This window comes from Nuphar pumila, chromosome 12, assembly GCF_984573655.1.
Source record: "Nuphar pumila chromosome 12, dmNupPumi1.hap1.1, whole genome shotgun sequence".
In the NCBI taxonomy this organism is placed as follows: Eukaryota; Viridiplantae; Streptophyta; class Magnoliopsida; order Nymphaeales; family Nymphaeaceae; genus Nuphar; species Nuphar pumila.
The window spans coordinates 24800344-24816015 of NC_143260.1; the positions used below are offsets into that span (position 1 = coordinate 24800344).

At 37.7% G+C, this 15672-nt stretch overlaps 1 protein-coding gene across 1 annotated transcript; it reads left to right on the forward strand.

Moving 5' to 3' along the window:
• Positions 1-3913: 3913 nt before the first annotated feature.
• On the forward strand, positions 3914-14722 carry LOC149820348 (putative transcription factor bHLH041). The gene is made up of 10 exons (XM_089981789.1): positions 3914-4030; positions 4122-4247; positions 4354-4456; positions 4563-4577; positions 5195-5830; positions 7596-7979; positions 12880-13102; positions 13217-13411; positions 14447-14511; positions 14651-14722. The coding sequence occupies exons 1-10, from the start codon at positions 3915-3917 to the stop codon at positions 14720-14722; spliced, it is 1935 nt and encodes a 644-aa protein (XP_089837915.1). The 5' UTR covers position 3914.
• The last annotated feature ends 950 nt before the right edge of the window (positions 14723-15672 follow it).

Genomic DNA, 15672 nt, shown 5'->3' on the forward strand with positions numbered 1-15672 from the left:
CCATTTAAAAAAGGGAGGATGATCTTAACTCTTTAAAGTCCAAACATTCTATTTTTGCCCTAAGCAGTTAGCTCCTCTACTATAACATAAGTTTCTTGCAATATTTTGCCCTAAATATTTTGGATCACCCTTTGACAACATACCATCTGCTGTAACAGGAGCTCCCTTTGATGACGCATCATTTGCCATCGTCTACTATCGCTGGAGCACCCTTTTTCGTCGTATGCTGCCGTCAGAAGACCATTTGCTGTCATCAAAGCACCTTTTGTCGTCATCTATTACCGCCGGAACACCATTTGTCGTCGTCTGCTTGTGATAAATAATTGAACTATCAGAGAAATCAACATTTTGTCTATTGTTCATCATAATACTAAGGTGCAAGCATCAAACTGAATAGACAAAGAATAGCGATTTACAAAAGAGATAATGGTGACAACGTCGAACTGAGTAAACAGAGAGCAACGATTTACAATAAAAATCAGATAAGAGAGTAGCGATTTATAACAGAAATTAGATAAGATAGTAGCAATTTACAGTAGAAATTAGATCATAGAATAGCAATTTACAATAAAAATCAGATTAGAAAATAACGACTTACAGTAGAAATCATATAAGAGAGTAGCAATTTACAGTAAAAACCAGATCAAAAAGTAGCGATTTACAGTATAAATGAGATAAGAGAGTAGCGTTTTACAGTAGAAATCAGATCAGAGAGTAGCGATTTACAGTAGAAATCAGACCAGAGAGTAGCGATTTATAGTAGAACCAGTCGATCGCGAATACGAGAATGTTTTATAACACAAGGCAGGAACGAAAATGCGACAATGTGTTGTCAATGGGAGCACCTGTTACAGCAGATGGCGCAAAAGTTTACTGCTTAAGGCGAAAATAAAATGTTTGAACTTTGAAGAGTTAACATCATACTTTCTGGATGAAGGACTTTTTTTGTCCTTTTCTCGAACCATCGTTTCCCTTCTTTTGAATGAAGGATATTTTTGTAATTTTCTTGAATCATTGTTTCATGACGAAAGGATACTGAAGTCTTTGCAACCGCACCAGATTCTGATGCTAAGTGATAACGACACACATGGGGATACGAGCTCCACAAGCTCTTATACGTGGCGCTCATTGGGACCCCCGAACATGAGATGTGGCTAACGGCTTCATGGGAGAACATACACCACCCTCTCTGCCATTCATTCTGTGGACCATTCCTTAGAGGTTGGAAGCTCCTTACCCACATTGGAATTAATAGAAAGGTGTGGTGTCAATTTCAATGCATGTTGGTTGTCAACAGTCTACGGCATGAGTTCATTCCATACATAATTGCCCAACGTTCTGACTACTTGAAAAGAACTCGCAACTGGATCCCCACATCATTTCCAATATGAAATTAGCATCATACCCCTTTTCATTCTCAGTTTTTCAGGCCTATGATTAATTTTCAAAAAGTGGTAATATGGACAAATTGACATTAATTTTCAATAAGTGGTAATTTCCAATAATTTTCAATAGCATCATCATCAAATAATCTTCTTATTGACAAGGCAGCCCTTTTAAGCTTCTAGATATTTTTGGCCTCTCAAACGGCTGTTGTATAAACCGGGCCAACCAGTTCCATTTTTTGAACTACTTCGTCTTTTTTTTTTCTCTTTTTGAAGAAACTACTTAAATCTTTTGAACCTTCTGGTTAAAACATAAAACCTTGAATATATACATACCCAAGAAAATGTTAGGTGCATAATCACTTTTGAACATGACTAACGAAATTGTGCTGAGGGTGCGAGTTTGCGTCAAATAACACCTTTAGCAGTGACTCGCGCGGTGGACACTCAATGACACTGTTTCCAGAAAAAGACTTTTAGCAACAACTTTTGTCGCCGCTAAAAGTCTCAGCGGGGACCTTTAGCAGCAACTTTTGTTGCCACTAAAGGTGTTATTTGATGCAAACTCGTGCTCGTGATGGACGCTCAACACAAGTTCGTTCTGAGCATGTTCGTAAGTGATCATGCACATATATATATATATATATATATATATATATATATATATATATATATATATAAAGAGGTAGGTGTGTGATGCATTTTTGTGCCTACCGCGTGTCTACCCAACTTTGGAAAGATTGTTTCTATTTTTTCTAAAATCTGACCATACAGATGTGATCTACATGCTTCATTTTGTGGGAATTGACTTTTGGATCATCCAATTCCAACACCAAGTTAGGTTTTTATAAGATTCAAAAATCAGCAGTCTATAATTTTAAAAAAAATTCAATGCTTAAAAATTTATTTTTCTCAAAAAACATTATCCAAGTGTGATTTTCTAGTAAATAGATAATGAGATTTTTTAAAAATAACCTGAAAGCCCCTATCCAAGCTCGGTAAACTCCCAGTAGGCACAAAAAGCGTCAGACACCTATCTGGTAGATTGTAAGTACAATCAACTGGGATCTTATAAACATAAGTTGTTTTGTCTCAATCTAATTAACACTATAAATGTGCTCAGCATGGTCTTTTGCCTAGGTGCTGGCCTTGATTCTTTTTTTTCTTTTTTTTTTATGAATAAATGTGCTTTTTAGTCAAGAAATTTTGGTGTATTTACTGTCATTGATTTTTGGATTGGCAGAAAAAAGTTGCTTACACATCGAGTGGGTTTTAGGTACAATCACCTTTCAATTTCATAAGCACAAGTTGTTTTGACTCAATCTAACCCTATAGATGTGTTTAACATAGTGCTTTTTCTAGGGATCTAGCCTTTGTTCATATCCTTTTGATAAATAAATATCTTTTTAAGTAAAAAATATTCCGATGTATCTCCAGCTGTTAATTTTTGAATCATAACAAAAAAACTTGGTAACATTTCGAATTCTGGTCATTCAAAAGACAATCTCCACCATATACATCACGTTTGTAATAGTAAAAATAAATAAATTATAAAACAGTGCACCCATAATGTGTGTGTCATTTATTTATTTATATGTGGTGTGCACCTACCAAAGCCCATCCATGTATTTTGAGATCTTCAAAGATAAATGGAATATAATGCACCAAAATGAGGTAGAAACTCTTTTTATTGTTTTTCATGAAACTACAGTTGTGATCTACATATTTTTCTTAGTCAGAATCGGCATTTGAACCGTCCAATTATGACACCTAGGTATGTTCTTATAGTGCTTTTTGGAACATGCTGAACACTACATAAGGTCCGATTAGATCAAAACAACTTGTGCTACGACTGTCAGAGGCCACATGACGTAATGGTGTCATTACCAAATGTTTTTTCACACACACACACACAAACCAGGTCTGATGCAGAAATTTGTAGTTAGGTCCGATCCATGTGTTAATGGATCGGATCCTATGACTCTGATGAGGGCTAATCAGCTTGTTTCAGTATCGGGTGAACTGGATCAAACCCGATCTATTGACAGCCCTTATTGATAGCATGGAAACCCCATCACCTAGACGTATGACCAACTCTTGAGGTGGACGGTTTAAGCATCAAATCAAATTATACAAATTCTTTACAACATAATTGGAGATGATTTTGGAAATCACAGAAGATTAAGAGAGGCATTAAAGTCTTTTTACCTTAGAAAGGGCAAACAAGTTCTTGACCTCCTACTTTGACATATTCTTCAAAACTACGTGGACCGTTGCTTTTCTCTTTCTGGCTGGCTCCTCTCTCTCTCTCTCTCTCATAAATCTAGAAATTTCAGTCTCTTACACTATAAAAGCGCCACCAGGAGAAAAGGGAAAGGGGAAAAAAATGAATCAAGGTAGTTACCCGCCATCTCTAGCTCTCTCCTTCATCTCCAGAACCAAGAAGCGGTTTTCCTGAGCTCAACCTCTCTCTCTCTCTGCTCTTTCTCTCTTTTCCCCTGCAGAGAGTGGAAAAGTGGGTGAAAGCAGATGGATATGGTTTTCTTCCTAGAGGAGCAAACCCGGTCTGCTTTCATGAGATCAGTGGTTCGCACCCTTGGTTGGAGATACATTTGTTTATGGTCGTATCAACCTTATCTACCCAAGTGAGTCAGCATCCATTAGTTCAATTCGCTAATCTTCATCAATTTTTTTACATGGTATGCTGTTTTTTGTGTTTTTGGGTTCTTTATGAAGGTGTTTGCTGTGTATGGATGCATGGTATGAAGATGAAGCCACTGCAGATGCGACTTCGTCCGCCGGAAGTTTCGGCAGGACACTGTTCGATGCATACCGGGGTTCCATTTGTGTTTTAGAAAATGGGTAGGAAGAAATCAGTCAATGAATCAATAAGAGAATTGGTCTCCTGTCTTTCTCTCTCTTTTGGTGTAATTGTTGAGGTAATTTGAAATGCTTGAATTGTAAGCAGGATTCCTGGACTAGCATTTAAGGAAGGAAGGCCTTACCTACAGCTAGCAGAAGTTGCTCTCCAAAGCATGGCAACAACAGAAGCTCAAAGGCAATTCTATCAAGTCAGTTCAAATATAGATACAGCACTTCTCCCAAATTACATTATCTATCATTAATATTAATCATGTTATCTTGATCATAACAGTGGGTTCTTTTTAATTCTTTCAGGGAGCTGGAATTAAGGTTAGTGATCTTTGCTATTTTAATCTAGATTTCAATGTGCTAGCCGAAAGGATGATAATTACCAATATGGTTTTGAAAACAGACTGCAGTTTTCTTGGCGTGCAGAAGCGGAGAGGTCGAGTTAGGCACAACATCCAACAATGTAAGCATCAAGATCTACCTATGAAAAATTGTTCCATTTCGTATTAAGGTTAGCACTTTAAAAAAATCGTGAAATGACTAAGGCACCCGAAGAGAAGATTATATTGCTTTTGGCTAATAGGTCATAAGATATCCACTGACAAGATAATATTATATTTCTTCAGAGAAGTAGGAAAAATATTATCATGTTGTATAAAATAAAGCATATGGTATTATGCTGCTTCTCAGGTGGGTTGGCCGCTTGATTTGTCCCTTCTGTTAGAGGTGCTTTGTCATGCCTAGACTGCCAGATATGTACATAGAGGCCCCATATAGGGTTCTTCCTCTATATATCATATTAGGGTCAATAATATATTTTCAAGTGCATGGGATCATTTTGTTCATTGAACTGCCAAGAAAAAATTGCTCGATATTAGCACACGCAATCAAGTATTTCTTCTCTCTTTGACATGAGGAAATAATGGACTATCGAACAGATCAACTTGGAGATAGAGGAGATAAGGAATCTCTTCACAGAAGACAAAATCAGGCAATTCGGATCAACGAACCTTCTGCAGCCTCAAGAAAGAAGCAGAGGGTCGTCTTCCTCGTCGTCGTTGCGATCGTTCTCGGTCGGAAGCCCCGAGTATTCGTCTCTTCTATTGAACATATCAACTCCATCTGGTTTTCAAGAGCCTTTGAGGAGTCCAGCTTCACTGCCAAGCACAATTCATCCTCTTCCTTATGCTCTACCCCCAAGTATTCATATGGTTGATGCTGCAATGACAAAGGCAATGCTGGCTGTTCTATCATCATCACCAGCTTCTGCTGCTGCTTCTTCTTCATCGTCTTTTTTTTCACGGCTGAGCACTCAAACCAGCGCCTTTAGAAGATACTCTCCAACAATCTCTGCATCGAGGCTTATTCACCGATCTAGTTTGCGAAGCCAAAACCTTCATAAACTCTCACTTACCATTCTGAGAGGCATCAATCAGAGAAGATTGGAAGCTCGAATGAGGGAGAATCAACCTACAGGTACCCAATTGAGCCATGTAATATCAGAGAGAAAGAGGAGAGAGAAGCTCAATGAGAGCTTTCAAGTTCTTCGCGCTCTTCTACCTCCTGGATTAAAGGTAAGGATACCAAACTACCTCGGTGGAGGTTTTTTTTTGCAGCTTTTTCTTTTTCTTTTTCCTAACCAGGCAGAGAGATAGGAAACCAGTGGGATTCGAACGAGAAACCTCTTGGTCAAGATTGAACAATTTTTTTCTTTTTTATCGTGTACCTTATTGACAATAAGGCATTAGAAAAAATCCCATTTAGAGGCCCACCTTTTGCCTGATACTCCAAAAAGAGTCCATCATGACCCATTTTCCCCCTGAAACTGTCGAAGACCTAAAGTCAATATCAGGATCCAAACTTTGATTTGAAGAAGTATGTGTTGCCTATTTTATTATGAGAAACGGGCAGTTTGATAAATTTATTATGCACAAAATCAGGTTCAACTTGAGCTGCTTCAACTGAGATCCCTATTTTGACAGTTTCAGAGAAAAGTTCAGTCCTGAAATGTCTTTTCATAAAACAGGGGGGCTCTTTTTGGAATATCAGGGACTCTAAATGGAATTCTCTTTATGTATTAAAACATATCAAGACAAACATAGTGGGCGTGATGTTAATTTGCAAATACAATTAACTGAATTTCGATTAGTTCCTTCCTTGGAAGCTATAGATAACACAAGAGCCATTTCGGTAACTTCACTATTTTAATCTCTTAAAATAAGAAAACACCTGTCAATGACCACGAAGAATTTAACATTAGTTTTCAACATTTTCTTGCAGCTAGGATTTAGTCCAACGGGACCCCGTAATAGGGTCAAGAGCCTTTCTATGTGTCACTGTGCACGCTGGTGTTATCCAATCGGTTCTACTAATCCCTTTATGTCATCCCCATCTTAAATCTTATTATGCAAGTTGTTTTGATCAAATCTGAGACTTATAGACGGATTCAGCATGGTCGATTTAATAACAATTGACCCTTGGATCATATTTTTTGATAAAAATTATATAACTTTTTAAACTACAGAATTTTGTGCTTTGTCAATCGTTGAATTTTGAATCACCAAAAATCCTGCACACAAAGCGGATTTCGGTTATTTAAATATGGATCTTTACTAAATGAACTATGCAGTCTGATTTGATAAAAAACAACTTGCATCAATGAAATCCCCCGTATGACAAAATTGACTCTGTTTTCTCTTTTGCAAAAGTTCTCATTCATGGTCAGTACAAAATATTAAATCCAAATACTACCAACTAGCCTATATATATATATATATATACTACTACTACCAAGCTTTAGAAAGACTTTTTATTTCTCTAGAATGTGTCCATACATCATCTACATGCTTGATTTTGTGGGAATTGATTTTTGGATTGTCCAATTCCAACAATAAGTTAGGTTTTTATAAGATTCAAAAATCAACGATTTATAATTTTAAAAAATATTCAATGCTTAAAAATTTTATTTTTTTCTCAAAAAAATGATCCAAATGTGATTTCCTAGTAAATCCATCATGCAGAACACACCATTTTTGAAAAGCAACCTGAAAACCCCTATCTAAACTAGGTAGGCATGCGGTAGGCACAAAAAGCATCAGACACCTACCCTTTTCTCATATATATATATATATATATATATATATATATATATATATATATATATATATATATATATATATATATATATATATATATATATATATATATATATATTGCGTGTAGCACGTTGGTGTTGCATGAAGTTGCGTGAGAGGCTTAGAACTGGATGCCATTTTTACCATACAGTCCAAATTCTGTTTGTAATTATATAATATGTGACATCTGTTTTGAGTGAAACAGAAGGACAAAGCCTCCATACTATCTTGCGCTGGAGACTATCTCGCTGCACTTAAGGCAGAAGTATCGGAACTCAAAGAAAAGAATCAAATTCTCGAAGGGCAAATTTCTCTTCCAACTCGTAAGGAGGAACCAAGAAGAAAAGAACAAGAATCATCATCTAGTACTGAAGGAAGAGAAGTCACTGTGGTAGAGATCTCATGTACAGCAGAGGAAAGGGAGATTGAGCTAAGAGTACAGAAAAGAAGACAGTCTGATCTAATGGATTTGGTTTTGAGATTGTTGGGATGTATCAAAGATATGAACAATGTGATGCTGGTTTCATTGACAGCTGAGGCCCAACAAGAACAGGAACAGAGCGTTGTTGTACTCAGGCTGAAAATCAAGGTATGTTCAATCAGCTCAAACTGACACAAACAGACCTTGAACCGCTCATGAATTGACAAGTTTGAGCGACACCCTTTTCATGATGAACGCGGATCCCATCATTTGAAATAAGATGGGCTCCATCATACATTCAATCCTAGCCATCCAATCAATGGCTAGATGGTTACGTTAGTTGACTAGGATTGAATGTATGATGGAACCCATCCAATTTCAAATGATGAGATCTGTGTGGTTTCATGACTCCGGTTGAGATTACCAGCACAGTGATCATGTTGTTGTAGGTCCATCAACGAGTCTGGTATCTGAACCATCTAGTTGCACCCCCACATGTCAAATTGAGAAAATGGAAGCCAAAACCCGACCCATATAATTTAAATGCAATTTAAAAACATATGTTAAATTAAAGATTCATATAAAATACTCTAGCGAGCAATGTTTGGTTATTAGCTATCCAACAAAAATCATAGCATATTGCTCGAGCAGGGTTCGACCAGATATAGATTCAAGTCAGTATTTTTATGCCCACACCCAGACATTCAGGTTCAAGTTGGATCAGGAACCTAACACAAACCCGACCCATTGACGGTCATAGTTTGACACAAGTAGCATCTTGAGATCTCTATTCCGTGTTGTATGTTGGTCCATGAATTAGGCCCACTAAGAATAGCATGCATATTCATGACCCTATCAATGGATTTCTCTACAATGATCCGGTGGTAAAAAGGACACCTTGCCTTTTGGAATCAAATATATGTCCACATCCATGTTGGTTATTGGAATCAGCAGTCAACATTTTTGACATCTTTTTGCAGGTATCCATATTCTATAGCATTAATTTAAACATTCAAAGTAAGTGGTCCTGACTTGGCACCTGGCTCGACTTTGCTTTGGTCTAGTCCCAAGCCAGCTAGCTAGCAACCTATAACCAAGCCAACTGGATGTGGAATCACTACAACTTGGCTAAAGGACTTTAGTACTCTTTTGACTCGATGCAGATGGAGTCTCATGTTTCCAAGTTAGAACCTTGTTCGTGCCTAGTCATATGCGGTGGCCGAATCAATCATGTCTTTAGGCTAGCCGATATATATATATATAGGGAATCTGAAATATGTAAACTAGTAAGAACCAAAAAAATGCATTCTGTGGTCCATTTGCTTGGAATAGACTATTGAATCATCGAATTCAGATCAAGAAATATGATTTTGTATGCTTGAATATTTATAAAAATTTTGAGTCATTGATTTTTAAGCCTTAAAAAGTCTTTCTTAAACATTGTAATCGGATTATCTAAGAGTCTATTTCTATAAAACCAAGCATCAGGATTGCATCTGTATGGTAAAATTTTTAGAAAAAATAATAAGAAAAACTTATAAAAATCTCAAAGCATACCAGTTTACATATTTTGTTACCATATATATATATATATATAAATCAATGATATATATATATATATATATATATATATATATATCATTGATTGGAGTCAAACTTGGTAACCATGAGAGGGAGACCGATGCACATCTACATCAGTGAGATGTATGATAGGGATTGATTATTTTAAATATGACATATATAATCTACTGGCTTCCAACACAGTGCGTCCCTCCTCCACGACAGCTGAAATTATTAATGAAGCAAATAAGCCATTGGATCTCCAAAATGATGGGTTGATTTGTTCCACAGTGGTTGTCTTCGTATCTTGTCAACAAGCTCAGCATATATAATATAATTAATCACATGGATTAAACAAAGTACTCATTTATGATTTTTTTGTTGAAACAGGGTACGGAGTGGTTCAAGCCCAAATTCGAGGAAATGATAAGGCGAAGTTGGTGACTGAGTGCAACATCAACGCCTATTTTTTAGGGCTTTTGAAAATTTTCTTGAAATTCTAGAACCGTTGCTGCCAAGTCAGGCCTATCCCCCACCTTACCAAACTTCCCAACATAGCCATCCTGCAATTCTGTGGAATGGTGGGCCCACCACCATCTCCAGATTGAGCCCTTTTCTCTCACATTTTCCTTGTATGATTATTTCTTCTCCTTTTTTTTGTTTTTTTGTTAATTCCCACTTGCCTCTCTTAATTCTTTTCCACAGAGTAGAGAGAATAAATTGACTGGTGGCATTTAAGACGAGGCTTGATTTTTGTGGTTCGACATAGCTTCATCATTCTAAGAATTCTGACTGCTGCTTCTGAGCTGAGTACAAAGCTTGTACTGCTATGGTGCACAAGTCTACAAGATCTCTTTCATTGTTACTGCTAATTAAAGAAAATATCCAAGTTGTAATATTAAGGAGGAATTCAATATTAATTTCTAGTCGGTTTGAGTTTTCTCTCTCTCTCTCTTTTTGGATAATTCACAAACGTTCCCGCCTTTGAAAGTTGGCAGCAGGTACAGCTGCAAAATGGTTGGATATGGGCCAGATCTTACCTGATTGATGAATCCAAGTTTGAATCTTGTGCTAGTACACCAGAATCCAAGTCTGAATCCGAATAAGATCTAATGATGCAAGATTGAGTGCAGATCTACAATATGTATGGTGAGAGTAGATCCAATAAAAGAAGAAAAAAATTAAATCAATGTTTTTGCATGTAAAATGTGAAAACAGAATCCAAACAATGATCCAGTAAAAAACATTGATCCAAATTAAAAATCTATCGGAATTTATAAATCCAAATCAATTCAAAATGGTCTTTCAGATCTTACTTTACGACCTTTATCCAGAAATAAGTGCCGGATTCAGATCGGAAATTTTTGTGACATAAAGCTGGTCTTATCAATTGATGCACTCCAACCTTAAAGAATGAGCAGAACAAACAAGGAAGCGTCAGACATGGACCACATTCGCAATTATTGATATGGTGTAGGATGACTTGGTGCAGTCTAGCACCTGTTGCTATCATCAACCAAGTCTATCATTGTGTCATAAAATACCTAATCAACTCTTTCTTTATCACGCTTGTCAAAGAAGACCAAAGTCCCCATCAATGGGTTGGTGGTGACCCAACAACCCAGATCGGGTTCAACACATCGTGGTTTCATGCTTGATAATTGGTCCAATTACTTAATCGGTTCAGACTTTCAGGATTCAAATACCATATAGACCCTGGTCTGGTCCACCATCCACGATGATCTTTCACTACCACCATCACCACCACCACCACCACCCCTCGTCCTCATTTTTTTAAGATTTTTTATTTTTTTCATGCTACACAAACAAGTGAAAAAAATTTATTTTAAAAATTTAACATGCATGTCAAAACTTCTCATAGGAAAATTTTTCTTTTCCTATTAGAGTTTTTCTTGCTTCTAAACGTGCCCTTATGAGTTGGTTGAGCTTCCTAAAAGCAGAAAAACATTAAAGAATAAATGGGTGTAAAGTTGAAAATGGATGGAAATGGAAACCTATATAAGTACAATGCAAGAATTGTGGTAAAAGGCTTTTGAAAAAAACATGGAATTGATTTTGATGATATCTTCTCTCCAGTTGTGAAGATGACCTCCATCCCAATAGCCTTGGGATTGGCAGCTAGTATGGATCTTGAGCTTGAACTTGATGTGAAAACTGTTTTTATTCAGGGCGGTTTAGATAAGCATCTATATGGAACAACCAATAGGTTTTGAGGTGAAAGGAAAAGAGCACATGATTTGCAAATTGAAAGAGTTTCTACGGGTTAAAGCAAGCACTCAGGCAGTGGTATAAGAAATTTGATTTCTTTATAATGAATCATGATTTTCAAAGGACTTTTTTGAATCCACGTGTCTATATCAATAGTTTCTCAAGTGCCAAGTTTATTAACCTTCTACTATATGTAGATAATATCCTCATACTTGGACATGATACAAAAATGATTGTTGAGTTGAAACCAGATTTATTCAAGTCATTTGACATGGACTTAGGGCCAACATAACATATTTTGGACATACAGTCGTGACAGAAAAGCTAAGAGGTTATGGTTGTCAAAAAAAAATATTGAATGAATAGTTAAGAGATTCAATATGAAAAATACAAATTCAGTGGTTAGTCCTCTTGCCAACCACTTCAAACTTGAGAAGATGCAATGCCTTTCTACTGAAAAAGAGAAGGAAGAGATGGCTTGTATTCCCTATGCCTATGCAGTAGGAAGTTTGATGTGGGCAATGGTTTACACTAGGCCAGACATTGCTCATGCAGTTTGAGTTGTGAATAGTTTTGTGTTTAATTCAGAGAAAGAGCATTGAAATGTTGTGAAGTGAATTTTAAAATATCTAAGAGGGAGTTCAAATAAGTGCTTAACCTTTGGAGACTCAGAACCGATTTTTGAAGAATTCACATATGCAAACATGGCAAGTGAGTGTGATAACTAAAAGTCTACTTCTGGATATTTGTTGACTTTTGTGTGTGTGTGTGTGTGGGTGGGTGGGGGGGGGGGGGGGGGGGGGGGGGGGAAGTGGGTCTTGGCAGTCCAAATTGGATAAGTGTGTAGCATTGTCAACCACAGAAGCTTAATACAAGCTAGGAAAGAGATCACTACAAGAAAAACCTTAATTAGCGATGAAAATTTACGGCATATTATTTTTGTCGCAAATTTGTAACGAATTAGCTAGCGAAAACTAGTCGTCCCTAAAATAAGAAATTAGCGACGGAAAAATTCCGTCGCTAAGCCGTCGCAACTTCGTGGCGGATGAGCGACGAAATTTTTCCGTTGCTACTCTGTCACTAATTAGCGACAAAATTTGAGACAGATTTTTTTTGTCGCTAATTAGCGACAGATTTTGAGACAAAAATTTTTAGTCGCTACTTTTCGATTTTAAGGACGCACAAAATTATCCCTCCCTCTTTTCGCTTTCTCTCCCTCTTGTTTTCTACCTTGGTCGGACAATGTTGTTTTCCCCCAAATCGGCTTCCTCGTTCGTAGCCGACAGGAGTCGAGTGCTATCGCCGCAACCACCACCGCATCCGCCTCTTTCCCTTCCGCATCTACAGTCTTGTTGGAGCTAAGTCGTCGCCGACCTCCGTTGGATTTAGCACCATCGCCCCAACTCTACATTTCTGTCGTAGATCCAGTGTCTTCCTCAAACCCTCTGCATCTGGATGGATAGTACCTATCGTCTCGCTGTCGTTATTGATAATGGGACCGGGTGAGCACCCCTTTTCCTCTCTTTTTTTGAGTTTCATTTTCCTCTTCTAATTGATAATCGCCGTGTTTGGGTGTAATTGCTTTCTGGATTTGGGGGTTTCTTCTTACGCGCCAGAGGCTGTAAGTGTCATCGTAGATGGTGGATTGGACGCAGGTGTTGAAGGTTGGGTTGAGGGTGAAGTGGGCGGCGTAGGACTAGAGGTAGGCGACGAACTGGTGCTTGGAGGGGTACTCAAGGTAGTGAGGAGGGAAGGAGAGGCAAGGGAGCTGGCAGAAGCGCTTGGGGAGGTGGAGCTTGAGGCGGTCGTAGGTGCGGTGCTACCACAGCGAGGCGATGCAGTCAGTTTTCTCCAGCATCACGAAGGGCACCCCTTGCTGCTTCAGGCACTCACGCCCCCGTCGCTAGCCCTGACCCTACGATCACTGGCCCATTCACCCATATTGATCGTCGCTCGAACAACGACTCATCCTCTGGGATGCGCACCATTTTCCTCTTTGCTCTTCCACTTGGTGGAGAGATTGAGTTATTTTGCAGTGATTTTGGGGTTCGGTTTTTACTCATTTTTTCTAGTCGGGTCACTGGTGATCTATAAGGCTGCTCCTTTTTGCCTGTGGCAGTTTTTTTTATGAGAGTATTCTTATTTCAAAAACATTTCCTGAGCGTTTGCTTTGGATTTTGTTGATTTTAGTTTTTTGTCTCATTGTCGTGATCATCGACGTCTTCATCGTCATCACCATCATTTTTCAATCTATGTTTGAACTGTGTGGAGAAGTTCTATGTTGATTGAAGATTGTTTTTTGTTCCACTTATCTTTGTAGAATTTTCCTTTAAATTCTATGATCTGGTTGTAGATTCAATTCTCTGTGAACTCTTTACTTTGGTAGACATTAATTGACTTGGTATGGCACCAATAGAGACTTCTAAGGTGACCATTTGAGACCCTTCCTCTATGAATAATACGTAAATGTCCTATGTCAATTTCCAACCCCATAGCATGTACGACTCGATACCCCAACTCACTCTGGCCCCATGTTCCACCCTTTCTATTCCTTAAGAAGCAGGTATCAAGGTGAAAGGACTCACTCCCACGACACTCTGTACTCAAAATAGATGAAAATGCAGTTTCTGGAATGAAGCCAGACTACTTCCAGAATCCATTTCTTTTATTTTTCATTGGTGATATATTTTCCTGCTCTATATTTGTTGGAATCTAAATTAGTTTATTTTTAGTGTAAAAAAGGGATAAGTTATTTGTTTGACAGATGGAAGTTTGTGGTGGTGGTTTAGTTTCTGAGCTTGGTGTTTTAATCTTTGCTTTTCTTTGATGGTTGCATTTGTGTGTAGAACTGGAGGGAGGTAACAAAGGCTTTTTCTGTGGGGATCTTGGGTGTGACTTAATGGCAACAGAAGTATAAACAAAGAAGTGTATCATTTTTGTTTGTGTTATATATTTTTTTTTGTGTAGTAATGTTTCAACTTTCTAGGATCTAATATTCTTGTGGTTTAGTTAGCCCTACCTACAATTTGATTTCTTTTGGCGATTTTTAGATGTTGAATAACAGATTGATTGGAGAGATCCCATCTGTGATTGGCTTGATGCAAGCTCTTGCTATTTTGTGAGCACCTCTATCAGAAACTTATGAACTTTTACTTGCTTGATAAGTATGCAACTCATATAGAGGATAAGCTTCATAATTTGCAATTAATGGCATGATAGATTCAGTCTTTAAATGTTTGCTATTTTGAGTGAAAGAAAGTACAACCTTAGATATCAAATGCAGTCTTTTTTAGTGAAACTTGTGTTAAAAGGTTTCTTTTTTTATTTATTTTTGTGCCTTGACTATAGGATGGATGACGGCCTTGTAATAACTTGCTATTTTTTTTTGTTTCAGAGACTTGAGTTACAATCTTTTGACTGGTCCTATTCCCCCAATATTGAGAAATTTGACTTACACAGAGAAACCGTAAGTTGTATTTATTCCAAGAAAACTCTTTCAATAGAATTTAATTTCGTTTCTTGAATGCAAATGAGGTCTGCTTTCTTTTGTTTGATCACATGTGATAAAAAGTATTGTTTTTAGTGACCACCAAAGCTGCACATGTTCCACATTAGAAAATGCATTGCAAACTTGTGAACCCTTGCTGCCCCGATGATAACAAGAGCATCCTCAAGATGTTGCCTCTAATGTGGTGTGCATTCTACCATCCTTCTCCTTCAACTCCACTATAATTGTTGAACACAATGATGGTGATAGCTTAAGCCTAATCACATCCAACACTTTCTTGAAAGTGCAATCGTCCTCAAATAAGTCTTCACCATCTCCATCAAACCTCATATGAATTAAGGGGTTGCCATTTATAAACCTCACAAGCCCTCGTCGGATGGTCACATGGTTGTTGGTCAAGCACCACCTCATGAACCGGATCCAAACACTAGATCAGTTCTAGGTCTATCCAGAAATCCTAAATAGGAATGACTGGACTAAGATCCATTTGGGACAGTGGATCTTGTTGTGGATCCTCATTTAGAGAAACCGGATCCAAAGTGAGCTCCTTCATTTCAGGAACCC